This window comes from Thermobia domestica, chromosome 9 (genome assembly GCF_964235325.1).
Source record: "Thermobia domestica chromosome 9, izTheDome1.hap1.1, whole genome shotgun sequence".
NCBI classification, from domain to species: domain Eukaryota; kingdom Metazoa; phylum Arthropoda; class Insecta; order Zygentoma; family Lepismatidae; genus Thermobia; species Thermobia domestica.
Window position 1 is genome coordinate 26910421 of NC_137462.1, and position 15620 is coordinate 26926040.

General features: G+C 31.3%; 1 protein-coding gene across 6 annotated transcripts in view; it reads left to right on the forward strand.

Moving 5' to 3' along the window:
- Srrm234 (Serine-arginine repetitive matrix 2/3/4) overlaps positions 1-15238 on the forward strand; it is a 391760-nt gene extending 376522 nt beyond the window's left edge. For all 6 annotated transcript variants that reach the window (XM_081770790.1, XM_081770792.1, XM_081770794.1 and 3 more), the window contains one exon: positions 10-15238. In XM_081770790.1, the coding sequence (XP_081626916.1) occupies positions 10-199 (190 nt within the window). In that variant the 3' untranslated portion in view covers positions 200-15238. The remainder of the gene's footprint in view (positions 1-9) is intronic.
- The last annotated feature ends 382 nt before the right edge of the window (positions 15239-15620 follow it).

Genomic DNA, 15620 nt, shown 5'->3' on the forward strand with positions numbered 1-15620 from the left:
CTTTTACAGTGCACGTAAACGACCAATTCCTTATCATCGACCAACTCCATCAACTATGAGCACTTCGAGTAGTCGAAGCCGTAGCGTGTCAAGGAGTCGTAGTCGCAGCAGAAGCTATTCTCGGGGCAGCAGTTGGTCACCCGGTCACTCGCCACAACGATCCATCTCACGAAGCAGAAGTCCCTCGTACAGCCGATGAGGAAGTCAGTTGCAAATATATATAAAACAGTTGCTTTCTTTGTGATAACAACCATTGCGGACAACAAAAAAATATATATACTAATTTTTTTTAAATGTTTTGAGTGACTTCTTTTCTCAAGGTACTGTCATAAATAATCAAGAAGAGGAAAAGGTATACAACATATGGAAAATACAGGTAACGAAGTGCGTGAAAAAGAAAAAAAAAACTATAAGGAAAAAAAGGAATGTTTTTCTTTTCTATTTGAAATTTGTCAGAGTAGAAAACGTTGAAAGAACATATATATATGTAAAATAGAACGTGGGGGAAAATAATGGAAACAGATACCGTAGTTGATGTTTTAAGAAAAAAAAATATAAACATGTTAATAGGTAGATAAGGCAAACAGGACCGGTTTTTAGGAAAATTGACTTTCTTGAAACATACATTTATAAATTATTCTTCCCTTATTTAGTTTACAGTTAAATTTGTGCGATCAAGTTCAAAAATGCAAAATATCACTTAGTCATATGAAATTAAAAGTCTTTGATATGAAATTAAAAGTCTTTGATAACTGTATTACAGATTCATTGTACTTGAATCATTATTACGTACCTAATTAAATATTATACACTATAGGAAATGCTAGTACGACGATCATATATTACTATACATATGTGATTAATAAATACGAAGGGTTCTTCTATTTATTTATTTATTTATTTATTTATTTATTTATTTATTTATTACGAATACCAATATTGACCAAATAAATTCACAATACTCATAACGCGACAAACATTTGTGTATGTATGTATAATACTTATAATCGTTGGATCAAATTGAAGCCCACGTCTCTTTTATCTCCGAAGTTTTGAATCTGTTTCATAAGTACATTAATGTCCTTTCAAATACGAAGTAGCTGAAGCATGTATTTTCTGTGTGAGTGGGCTCCAGGATTCTATTTCCGATGAGGCTGTTTGCCTGGAATATAACATCTAGTAATGGTTCGGATCTTGCTTTGATCACTTCGTCTTGTATCATGTAGTCATCGGGCTTGAAAAGAACGTTAATCAATCGAATTAACTAATCGAGAGTAAACTAATTGTATAGTTGATTCATACGGTTTGTGCATTACAAACATTTTATTATTTTATAATGCATAAGAACATAGGTTTTATGGATGTGAACCTTTTAAGCGAAGAGATATTGTCTTGAATCGAGATTTATTCATATACTTAAAACAAAGCAAATTGTGAAAAATGTAATTTTGAAAACTCATGAAGTTCTTGGAGTTAGTTTCCCATTTTTGTTCGACACATTGCATTCCCCTTTTATGTTCTATTAAGATAAGAAATAATAGATTCCATTTTCAAAATCTAATTTTACGATTTAAGGAGAATGCAGGTTCAGCGTCGCAGAAACAAAAAGCGCATCAATGAATTCTATCTAATGTGATATCAATTGTCAAAGTTATTACCTCCTTACTTAAGGTCCTGTTCTGTGTATTACCCTTTAAAAAAAATCGCCTACGAATATTCAGTGCACCGTGTGTGAGTGACGTGCCGTGTTCAAATGATGATAATGATAATAAAAGCTCGGTACTCATAATTACTTATACATCTACTTTCTTTGACGGTTGAATGTTTCAAACACACTTTATCAACAAAAGCTTGCATTTATTGTCTTGACATTTTATCTTACTATTCATGCTGTCCATTACAACTGCTTTATTATTATTGTTGTTTTGTTGGTGATCCGAAGAGGGCATATACTAGCCGCCGAAACATTAGTAGTATCGTGTCAAGATTTCCAAGGTCTTATGATTTTTTTTCATCAACAATACAAGTATTTTTTACTAACTTATTGTCCCGAAAATATTACAATATTTAATTAACAAATATTCATTAATACTCCATTAAACCGGTTGGTTTTTGCCCCTTTTTATTATACGTTGCTGGAACTTGACCTGAACTAAAAGGTAATCTTTATGTCGAATTGATAAATATGTGTTAATAAAGGATTGAATTCATGTTGAACAGTATGTATACAGTACATGTTTAAATACGAGATGGAGTCCGAAAATAAGTTTTCCCAGACGACTGTGGACAGAGTTGAGGATGCAAAACCAAAAATAGCAGGTGATATTAAAGATCAGACGTACCTTTATTTTTCCACACAAGCACCACGTACATTGACACATTTGGCATACCGGTCTATAAGTTTCAAAAATCCTCCCAGGACAAATTCAGGGCTCTGCATACGAAAGAAGCGCCGAATAGCTTCCGTGACTTCAGCATTGCTTCCAAAGCACCTGCTGTCGCGAGTCTTTTTCAAAGCCGGAAACAGATGGGAGTCACTGGGCGCGAGGTCAGGACTGTATGGCGTATGGGCATGGCTGTTCGCTTTCCTGGGGAAAATGAGAGGGAAAACTTTATTTTCGGACTTCCCCTCGTACAACATGATGCATGAGTCTTATGAAACATTAACATATCAGCAACAACTTCAAGAAGAAAATAAAGAGTGTTATTAATGTGTAAATAACCTTTTTGTAAGACATTTGACATTGCTTCTACTTTTATCAGTGTACATTATTTTTTTTAAAAAAAGTAACTTAATTGATAATACTCGTACATTTTCATTGAGGTTAAGTAAGAAAAAAGAATACTTCCAAAAACCGGTCCTGTGAAAAAAAAATACAACAAATATCATCAGATAAATGAATTTGGTTCCTCTTAATGAATAGATGAGCACAGTACATGTTCCTTAAATAGATTGATTGCATGTTGTAATAATGTCTTATTTACAAAGCAACAAAGATACCTATCTAACCACCCTTTGTCCCTTATCCATCAATTTTAATATTTATGACTTGCTCAAAGTAGACCCTGCTGGAATATGTCGTCGAGGGGTCGCTACTATAGGATTTACAACACCCTCCTCCCTCTTTTTCCGCTCTGCCATCTGTTTCATCACATTTGTTATTTTTTAAAAAGAATGCAAACAAACGCTGAAATAATAAGTGTCTTGAGTATCTCCTAAGAATATTATGATTTCATACATGCTTTTAACACGAAATATTAAATCAGTGTTTAAAAAGGTTAACAGAGTTAAAAAGGTTAACAGTGTAAATATATATATTGTATAAATACTCAATTGTGACTCCGAAATGCTTAAGGAAATTTATTCTGTATGATACAAATTATTTATTTATTTATTTATTTATTTATTTATTTATTTATTTATTTATTTCACATAAGTCATGAAGAATATGTTAGTAGTGTTAAAGTAGTTTTAAAACCAACCCTGTTTCAAACGAATGTTAGTGATAATTGTGAAATATTAGTATTATTTATTTATTTTTACATTTAGTAAAGTAACATGGATTACGTCACTATCCTTTAATAAATTTTATATTTCAGCCATGAACTTGTATTGTTGTTCGCATTTATTAAACTCTCATATGTTTTAATATATCAATTCATATTTTGTTTGTATTTAGTTAGTGTACAATATTTATGAATTTGTAGCATATGCCTTTCAGTTATGTATATTATTCTCCCCGGAAGGAGGAAACAGAAAGAAATCATGATCAGTGTTGCCAGATCTAAAGATTAAAAAGTAGCGAGGTTATACTCCAAAAGTAGCGGATTTGAACTATTTGTAGCCCAAACATAAAAATAAATTGTTTTGCAGCTACACACTTGTACCAATTCTTATCAATTTAATGGGAACACCTGGAGTTGGAAATAGGTTCTGGGTTGGCAACTGTCAGACACGAGCGCAGTTTTGGACTGTTAACAACTGTAATGTGCTACGGTAAACTCCATATTGCGATTGCAGTGTACAATGAACTGAGCAGACAGTGATAGCATAAAATGGCCGACCTTTCTCATTTCCAAGGAGACATGTTTGCATAAGTCAGTTTTGTGGGGGGTCCGAAATACACTTTAAAACGTTTGCAATGTTTTAATATACTTTAAATCGTTTTCTCTCTCACTGTTATTATTCATTTCTTTAATTCATTTTGCTAAATTCTTTATCTGAGAGCTACGAATTTATTGTAACTTCACTTATGTATTATATTAACATGGATAATACAGTAACACGAGTAAATTTGCAATGTTCGCATTTACTAGAACTATTAGACATAAGCATTCACTGAGACGACAAAATTATTAGTGATACTGATACAGTACAAAATCAACAAAAGTTTAGTATTGTTAATTGTAAATAGAATTCTCAACAAACAAAAGTTTTTTATTGCATTATATCAAACTAATAATTTGTGATTCCATATATAAAAATAAGAAAGTAGCCCAAAAGTTATAGCAATGAGAGTTATAGCCTGCAAATAATTAAAAGTAGCCCAAAAGTAACGTGTCGCCCAATTTGAAATTTTGGAGTTAAAAAATCGTTCAATCCGCTACTTGTAGCCCAGTCTGGTAATACTGATCATGATTGCTAGCTGAGGTATTCCCAGTATTACCTCAGTGAGAATGATTGACATCTAAAGCGAACTCATGAACTCTTACAAAACGGGTATGTTATTACTTACCGCACTCTTCCCTGCTTCCTTCTGACTGTGTTTGTTTCATTTTTCAAAAAAAAAAAAAAAAAAAAAAAATATTCAGTTCGCTCTTTGTAAATAATTTCATATGACCCTTGTCACAAGAAAAAAATTCACGTATTTTATATTTAAATTGATTATCTACCAGCTACTTTCGTTTACTATTTCTATGCAGATTTTACTATTTCTAACAAAACTTTATTGTTTCGTTTTCACTGTATTCATATTGTAAAGTACTGTAAAATCTAAGTGTGGACAGAAATATTTAAAATTGAAGTCATGGCTCCTGTAAAAATTAAATGCAAATGGTTAATTAATATCGTGAATTCTGAGACGCATTGAAAGTTGAAGGATATTTTAAATTAATACACAAATATCATTTCAACTCCAGTTTGTTTTTAATTGTATTTTTCTCTGTGACGTAATCTGACACACATGACGTAAACAATGCTGAATATAGTGAATTTTTATATGGATAAATTTCCTTACGAACGAAAGGATTTTTTTTTTTTTCGAAAATTACAATTGTGGTATCAATAAATATGTGTATCTTTCAAACTAATCCAGATATATATATACATATAAAAAATATTTTGTGAGTGATGTTTTCATTGTACCAGGCAAAGGCGTAATTTAATGTTTATGAATGGTTTATTTAAATCTACATGGTCTGTCGAAAATTATCATGTTCGCGTAAGAAGGAAAGAAAAAGATTTGTACTGTGGAATTGTGAATGTACTTCTCTCATTAACAAGATGAGATAATTTTTAATTAAAATACTGCGTCTGTCCTTTAATAAAAGCAATAACGAATATAGTTAGTTTACACACCCAAGAAATAAGTGCGAAGTAATTGTGTATGTCCATTCGTGATTGAATGTCGACACAGATCTTTCGTTGTAAATTTTCAGGTTGTTGTTAGAAAAATAAGGGGGAAAAAAAGAGTGTTAGGCTACTGAGAAATATTATTTGAATTGAAACTCTGGAGGAAGTGATAATGAATATTACTCCCTCAAGAATATACTTTAAATATTTTCATATTATTTATTCATTCTTGTATATATTTAATTCCATATTATTTGATATTAACGGTACTGCTTTGGCAATCTTAGGGTACAAACTGAATACTTGATTATTGTTTAAAATTTCGTGAAATGTGATCACCTGAAAATACTCATAATGAGATAGGAAAATATTTTGAACAAGAATAAGTTCTTTCTATCGTACGAGCTAGCATGCGCGTCCGAAGGGGGGAATCAGGGGAGCCCAGCTTCCCCTAACTCACCAAAATATAGCTGCACAATTATAACAACAACTTAAATTTCTCAAGATTTTCTTAATACATGTAAAAAAAAAATACCAAACGTCATATAGCAACCAAGGAGATGCCCCACTAGAAAATTTTCTTTGGGTGCCCTTGCGAGCTAGGGATAAATTTTCATAAGTGTGTTTTCTCGTTACACTTTCTGCTTTGAATTCTAATTCTGCTTAAATGCTTGCTGGAATGTTAAAGTGAAAATAAGCTATAAAATTTTGATGGTTAAAATGAATATGCTTTGGTCAATATATCGGTCACGACTTACAAATAAGCTATATCATTAAGTTGCGAATGTTCTTTTAATTTGGTAGGTGTAGAATGGAAACATTTTAAAAACATTTTAAGAATACTCATCAGTGACATGGAAAGCAAAACAGTAATGTAATGTTCATTCAATTAATGAAAAAAAAGTTTGATATCAGATAGCAACTGCTGTATTGTGGCCCATCACGTGATGTTAAATTGACGTCACTTGTTGGTAGCAGGTTTTATGTATATATATGCCCAAATAATGTTGTATTGTTTCTCTCTTTGAGACAGCAGTCATTTCTTGGGAACTATTTCTTTTATAGGAGGAAATTAAAACATGCATTATATCAATGTTTATTTATTTATTTATTTATTTATTCAACCCACAAGCTTTCGGTGTCATAGAATTCGGTTTATCGTTGTCCTGTTTCGTTTTGTACTAATTTTATTAGTACTGTTTAGGAAATGTTAACGGGCGGTAGAAGTTACTTAATTGTATATAGAGTAAGCATTAATAAGTTCTAGTCATAAAATAGTGTAAATATATCAGCAACAAATTATGAGAATTTCAAGAAATTTTTATCTATTTATTTCTAAGTAATTTTATTTTGAGTCAATCGTCTCTCTCTTTTGGATTTCGAGGCTTTCTTTTTAGGTACTCTCTTCAACAAGTGAGCACATTAGCTTGTTTTCAATATTGCGTTATATATATATATATATATATATATATATATATATATATATAGAGGGAGAAAGTGGGCGCAAATTTTGCACTTCAATATAATACTATGCTAGTTAGTTGTCACAGTAAACAATAAATGTTGAATGACATACTGGGAGTACTGAGCTAATATAGAATACAAGAGACAAGTGTCTTAATTTTTTATTTATTTATTTTTTAACCAGACATCTCTAATTTGTCTTTTACAAATTTAGTGCAATATCATATTACTTGAATAGACATGTAGACATTTAATTCTAAGTAAAATGACCATAAAATCCCAATATACTCACTTTTTTAATAAAAAAAATATTCGTTGTTATTGCGTTTTATCGAATACATTATTTCATTATATACAGTATTATCACTTGTGTTTTTACGTATTGAAGCAAAGTAGTCGAGGTGTTAATATACATAGTCTCGAGTTCAATTTTCAGTACGGCTGTAGCGCCTGATAGTTTTAAGTTTTAGAAGTGGATACGTAAAAAAAAAGGCATAGAGATTTTTTTTTAAAGATTTTTACTTAAACGCATTGTTGCGTTGTCTTCTATAGCATATCAAAGACTATTTTAATTAAAAATTATCTTATCAATTTCGTGGGTGGAAAAAAATTGAATTAATAAAAAACAGACCAAGAAACGTATCATTAACAAAAAAAAAAAAAAAAAAGTTGGACCATGAACTCTCTTTGTGTATGTACGTATTTCTATGTATGTGTGTGTGGATGAATGAATATGTGTAAAGCTGCGCATGCGTACAATAATGTATGCTTGAGGCAATAACAGCAAACCATTTATTCGTTAGATCTGTACATATATTAATGATAATTTAAGAAAAGGAAGAAGCGTGATAAATTAAAGAAAAAACATCAATGGGATTGTTCAGGGCCAGTATAAAGTAGTGATAAAACAGTGTTCCCTATCCACTTGTATCTTCTTTGTGTGTATTTGTGTGCGAGAAAGAGATTGCGCGTATGAAATTGTATACGAATGTGCGATGTATGTATTTAGGAAAAAAAATATATATATATTGAATAGTTACCTTTAAAAAAAATGCCTTATCAAGAAAAATAAACAAATTAAAGCATATAACAATTCGTTGCAAAACAGAAAAGAAAAGTTTTATTTATTATTTTAGAAGAATATTTAATGACCGAAGATCGTGTTGTACTGTAAGTATTGCATTACTTACAAATGTCTCGTGGTTTCGATATCAACGGGGTATTTGTGGATTTTTTTTTTCTTTTTCTTATAATTAACCATGTTAACACTTTTCACGCTCGAAACTAAAAACAGAAGTTTTTCCTTCAGTTGTCAAACATTCTACTGAAATTACAGATGTAAAAGTGATTTCAAATCAAAGAGTATAAAAAATAAAATAAAAGTGGTAAATTTTTGCGTACATTATTATTTAGAATAGAAACAGTAAAGACACTAAAAACACTTAGTTTTGTAGTGAAACTCTCATTTATACAAAGATATTATTTTCTTTCATTCATTATTATTTTTTTTTTTACCATTTTCTTATTTGATCTTGCTTTTCCATTTATATTAACCTAAGTTTGTTGTTAGGAACAGCTGCCCCTAAAACTTCTTCTTGGATTCCCTATTTAATAATAATAATAATAATAAAAAAGGCGATGCGATAGCTGTTGTATATTTTCACAGGGAAATGTACTCATTTGAAAAAATAAGCAGGTTATCGATGAAATGAAAAAAAAAAAAAAAAAAGTACTAACTCTTGCCAAATATAATTGTCATTATTTACATTGCCTGATTATAATATTCAAAATAGCTAATAGTAAAACAAATGCGCTGCGCTGCGTGTATAATTTTCCATACACAAACAATACATTGCAATTTTGTCGCGTTCATTCTAAAGATGTGTATGCAATTACATACATATGGCGTAGAGGTCAAAATTTAATGTCCACGCCGAATATATATGCAAAACCATACACACAGAAAATTATACATTTATGCAGCTAAAACAAAGTATTACTGGCGGGACTGTTGCTTGTAGCACAGAAGTAATAATGGTCAACAGATATGGTGGCAGTCAAGGTGTTAAAAACTAAATATCTCTAATTAACGTCTTAATTGAGTTTGTTCTAGTCAATTCATGTAAGTACCTCCTATTTTGATTCTTTTAAAAAGAGCCATATAGTGTTCGGCCGCCATACTCGTGCTTACTAATATCATTTCTATTTAACAAACCACACACACACACACACACACACATATATATATATATATATATATATATATATATATATATATATATATATATCCCTAATGGAGGTAAATTGAAATATAAACAAAATTCCACAAATACCCTCATAGTTAACAATGCAATGCCATCGACGACGCATGAAATACGAGGTGATATTTAAATGTTTGTTGAATGGCTTAATGAAATGTAAAAAATAGTAATAGTAATTTATTTTTCATCTTGCCCCATTCTTTATATAATATTCCCTAAAATTTATATAAATAGCATATCAAGTAGTGTGCTTGTACTATATTGTTGTGTACAGCACCTCGGAGAGAACAAAAATATAAAACTAGTCATAGGATGAAAGAATTACGTAGAACAGCTATTTAAATAACTTCTTTTAAAAAAAAGAAAAAAGAAGGGAGAAAACTAGATAATTTAGTATCGCTGTATTTGTTTCTATCTTTCAGTGCTCATCTTCAATTCGTAGGCTGTAAATACTTTATAAAAAATTGCACCTGCCAGTGCTCAAAGTGGACAAAAAAAATTAAATGCAAGCAAGTAAGCAAGTGTGTGTCTGTATTATGGGAAAAAAATAGTTATAGCTCTCCACTTTCCAGTGTATTATGTATATATTTATCTATTTATTTGGAAAGGAAAAGCTATAACAGCTGTGTGAATCTAACAGATCACTGAGGCGGTTTTAGTACTTTTCGTTCGTAAAAGAAACATTGTTGATTTATTTTTAATACGTATAACGATGTCTTATGTTTGCACTTATTTGTTCGAGCAGGACAATGAAAAACACTTAACGATATTGTTACTAATACGTAAGAACGTAGCATTACTAGGAATAAGTATATGGGTATATTTTTATTGTACTTATCAAAATTACGGTGATTTGTGCCACTGTGGCATATTTATAGTTTTTTTTTTCTTTTCAATCCAATCTCCAAATTTTTCATATATAAAATAAGAGGAACAGTTTGCATCAACAACATAAAATCTGCGTTTTAGTTTGCTATGATAGGCTTAGCAGCTATAATTGATTTTTACATGTTTTGCGTTGCGTTATGGTTCGTAATTTTTGCGAAGCCTGGTACGAAATAAATTCCAAGATCTAATGCTTGAGCATTTCCAGAATTGTTACAAAAAAAAAAAAAAAAAAAAAAAAAAAAAAAAAAAAATTTATATTGTCAAGAAATCGATATGTGCCCTATCTGAGCAATTGTGGGAAGGATTATGTCAACCACTTCGTTTATTAAGGATACAAAACCATAAAAAAAAGAAACTTCTTTCGAAATTCCTTTTTTGTATCTTATATTTCGATTGCTACATGCAATTTTTTCTAATCGAAGATAGCAAGCTTTAATCGAAGATGGTAAAATAAGTATGAAAACTAAACGATAATGGACAGTCATCAGCATGTGGCGTATCTACCCTCTAATACTCATTTGTTAAAAACTTCGGAACGAAGAACTAGTTATATGTTATCCTTATGTCAAAGCAAATTGTACTCAAGTCTGTTCATCGTTTCGATACTCAGAGGTGACTTCATACTTGTTAATGTTCCAGTGTTAAAACCCAAATATCATGTGTAGGAATGGGAGGTACCGAATGGGAATTGTCAGAACCAATATCTGCTAGTCATTCAATACTGTCATCTGAGTACTTTTTTGTATATATACTGAACAAAGTCCTGCATAAAAATGTCATGTTTTATCTAAGTTAACCTGATTTGTATGTGTCTCTGTCTATAGGTTAATTCAAATGAGATCAGTGCAGCTTAGATCAAATATCGTATCTTTTATTAGAGATATTAGTTAATTAGGACATTAAATTATTTAAAAGATGGCAGCACTGGACGATAAACAGATTTTAATTTTGGCCATCTCCATTTTGAATCCTGACATGAAAAATGCGTTAAAAGCTAATATTTACCTTTTATTGCCATTTCGCTATATAGTTGTTTCAGTCTAACTTCGTATCTTCAATAAAAATCATAGTTGTCTTCTTCCTCTTCTCAACCATAGGTTGGTGGGCAACATGGAAGTTTTAAAACATTTCCTTGGGAGAGCTGTTTTATACTTTGATAAGGTCTCTGCATCTAGATATTCTATCCTTGGTCTTCCTCTTCTTGGTTTTCCGTTTGCCTTTTCCTCTATCAACACGGTGATTCAATCGGGAGTGCCGAATAAAATGACCAAGCATGCTATTTCTTCTTTTTCCTATTATCTTCATGATCTATTCTCCCTCATTTAACTCCCTAACACCACATTTCAAATGGTTCCAGCTTGGATACTTCAGCATTTCTCAGTGTCCACGTCTCTGATTCGTAAAGCACCACGCTCCACAGCAGGGTCTTAATAAATCGTTTTCGAACGTCCAACGACACATTTCTTGATGTTAGCAGTCCTCTTTTCCTATTGAATGCTTGTTTAGCCTGCGCTTTTCTGTAACTTAACGTCTTTTTCACTTCTTCCATCCGAGAATATTAGATTCCTAAATAGGGGAACGTCTTAACATCCTCGATTCTTTCTTCCTCTAGCCATACGTTTCCCCCTTCCTGTCCTGTTCTTGTGCACCTTATCACCTTGGTTTTCTTCTTATTTATCTTCATTTTGCATGTTTCTTCCAGTTGGTCGTTCAGGTTTGAAAGTGCTTCCTACAAATCCTTTTCATTCTCCGCTATCAGCAATCGAAATATAACAACTACATGAGTTCCAAAATTATATGTATTCTTTTCTTTCTTAATGATAGAATACAATTTGTGAAAGCAATTATAATGAAGTAAATTGGACAGAAATAAGCAGTGATTTCATAGATTCACACTATATTCTTTCTTCTTCACCCACCCTTTTTTGCACCTTCCAGTTGTTGAATTTTCTAGTGAAAAGTGGCTAGAAAGTTGCTTTTAGATTTTTTTTTATTTTTTGTTGAAATTTTAAATGTCAGTGTGTTTGTGTGTGTATATATATATATATAAGTGTGTGGTGTGTATGTATGTATGTTGTAGTCACATGTAGGTTATCATTTTTCATAGCTTCTAAATATATATATATATTTCATCCTTTTTTAAAAGAAAAAAATAGAACAAAAATATTTGTACCTAATTCATCAACGATCATTTTACTTATTAATTTTTTATGATATAAAAGATAGAAAATAAGAATATGTAAAAATAAGTATGTATATATGCTACGTAATTTGTTTTTTTTTTAATAATATAATTGTTTGTATATTTAAAATATTTATTGCTATTTATTATATCGTAAGCCACCAACAGAAATGTAGCCTCTCCGTACGTGTTTTTTCAGTAACGTTGGAGCCTATGTATTCAGTTAAGAAGTATAATCTTCGCAGCGACAGAAAGAACTTTTTCCTAGTCCACAAGAAATTGAATTATCTGCTATACATTTTCTTAAACCTATAGTATATCTGGCATTACCAGATAATGTTTTTAATTCTAGTCTTTTAAATATTGGAATCTCTCAACAAATAAAGTTTTCATTTATATTCGAATTAACTCATTCGTTCCAAAGTTATTAACACTGAATACGTATGGGGAGATGAGCTTTTCTGTTGGAGACTGTATTTCTTTTGGTAAGAGATAGTCTGAGACTCATGACTTGCTTTTGTTGGTTGTAGGTAAATCACTTGTTTCAATAGTACTGAAACTTTGTAATATTAGGCAAGAAGTACTTAATAAAAAAAAAATACCTGTATCGATGTAGCTATTGCAAGAATAGGGCAGTAGATACAGGTCGCTATTAAGTTATAAAGAGCTTTTTATTTGTGTACTTAATTATAACAGAAAATTCTAAAACTTGTATTAGATCAAAGAAAAATGTGTATCAGATGCAACTATAAACTAACTTATAAGAACTTTTAAAAAAATTGAATCTTTTACTTATTTATTTTTCATCATTCATTCATCTTATTCATATTATCGTATGGTTTAATAGTGACATTGCATTCTCTGATTCTAATTTCTAGCATTCGCGGATGTTTTAAAACTTATGAGGTGCATTCAGAAAGTAAGTTTCCCGTGCGTTACATAGCTAGAAAACTGTATGTTGACAAAGTGACTGCTTGCATATGAGAGAGTAAGGTTCTAGCATGGCACATGCACCAGAGGAACTTCCCCAGTGCTCTCAGTAGCATCGTGCTAGTGGTTGAAGATGGACGTTCCTGTCCAGCTCCCGCCACATGTGAAGTGCGAGCAGTGATAACGTGTTTGAATACACAGCACCGCACCGATTGAAATCAATCGTCAGCTGTATCGTTGCAAAAATGTCAATGCTGACCCCATGCGCCTTGCTTTGTATTCTGGAGTCAGTTGCTTCGGCACCCACCTGACACCTTCTTGAACAACAGGCGCTCCGTGACAATAGTGTGCAATGAGCAGGAAATCTGCGGGAACTGCTTGCTCATGATGTTAGGCCCATAGACCTGACACAGCTGACGATGGATTTCAATCGGCGCTATGCCCTGTGCATTCAAAAACTATTACTATCGCACTTCACACGCGGCTGGAATTGGAATAGGAACATCCATCTTCAACCACTGCCATGCCGCTACTGAGGAGCACTGGGGAAGTTCCGCGCTAGGACCTTACTCTCTTATATGCGCGCAGTCACTTCGCGCAAGATACGGTTTCCTAGCTATGTGACGCGTGGGAAAGTTACTTTCTAGATGCGCTTCGTATTTAACATGTATGTCAATAATTACTACTTTTTTTCCGTTTCAAAATGGTGTTAAATAAGAAAAAAAAACTGATTATTTTGTAGTTGTAACTGTGATACTAAGCGACTATCATTCGTTACAATATCGTACGTACATTCAAGTTACGTTATTTATGGTAATTATTGCTGTGACTTAAGTCTTTTGTATACTGTCTCTAATACACTAAAAGTTAAAAAAAAAAAAGAAAAAGTTTTTCTACGTACTCCTTTATACGGCTTTCGTCCTTTTTGAGAAATATGTAACGAAACGGCCAAACAATGTAGTTTCTTTTAAAGAAAATATTGTATATGATAGATTTAGTACTTATCCAGAGACTTAGGTTTCTTTCTTTAAGAAATGTGCAATATTTCTTAGAACTTTTTATTCATGTATTTATATTACTTCAATATCTGTTTATTTAGAAAAGTACAATCACTTTCGAAAGTGTGTTCCTGGAAGGAAATTATTAAAAAAAAAAGAAAACTTTTGTGTAAATTGATCCTTCAAAAATACAGCTTTCACAACCTTCAACTAAATCAAATTCCGTGGAAGTTACAGAAAATTATACTTGCATCAGTTCCTTCATTCTAATATGATTGCGGAAAAAGAAATTCACGGTATATGCTACTTTTGTATGTGACTGTACATTTGTTTATTGTTGTAAATTAAAGATTATATATATATATATATATATATATATATAATCAAAATCTTTTTTACATATATAAAAAATGAGTTTGCCTATAACAATTTCTTACATATGTTGCATGTCTTTTCTTATCTTATATTAAACATACATTTTCTTATTTATTTGTTATTAGTAATATATTATTATTATTATATAACTCCGTATGAGTCCAGGAGAGTATTAGTGAAAGTGTGTTCTAGTCATAAAGTAAATATTATTGTCAGAATCGTGTATGATATTAAATATATATATACATACATTATATATAGATTATCATGAACAACTGTTCAATCTCGACAATACTCTTTTATTATTAAATGACAAAAAAATAAAGAAAAGAATGGCTTTCGTTGTATTTTAAATGGCTTCATCAAAGGTGATAAAGCGTGAATGAATGAATGATGTAGGCCATGCTAAACAAAATAGAAATTCTTGATAAATAAAATAATGTAAAGAATAGATTCTAGTCATGAAATAAAACACAAGTGGATGTTACTGAGAACTATTTGAAGTTTAAAAAGAAATGGTGTGTAGTATGTGAACAAATACAAAATAAATTGTGGTGCTCTGATAACATTTCTTGTCAGTTTTGATTTAAACCCTTGATTTTTCTAAAGTTGCTAATCATAGATTTAGGATTTTTTTCGGAATGTCCAAGTTTTGCGATTTTGGCATAAACCTGATGAGAAAACAATAACTCATGTTCTAGCAAACTCTCGTGCGTCACAAGATATCGATTGCTGAGAAACAATCGATTACAGCTTTTGCTTGCATGTCGATTGTTGGCAACTTCAGGTGATACCTCGTATGCCAGTGAGTTTAATGTATTATAGCCATATGTCTGCCGTGCTAAGCGAGAAGGCCTTAACTCCATTTTACATACATTCGAGAAAATAAGCAAAACGCGTTTTGGTTTAGGGTCTACGTTCAAATTTGTTGTATTTCAGTAAAATTGTAT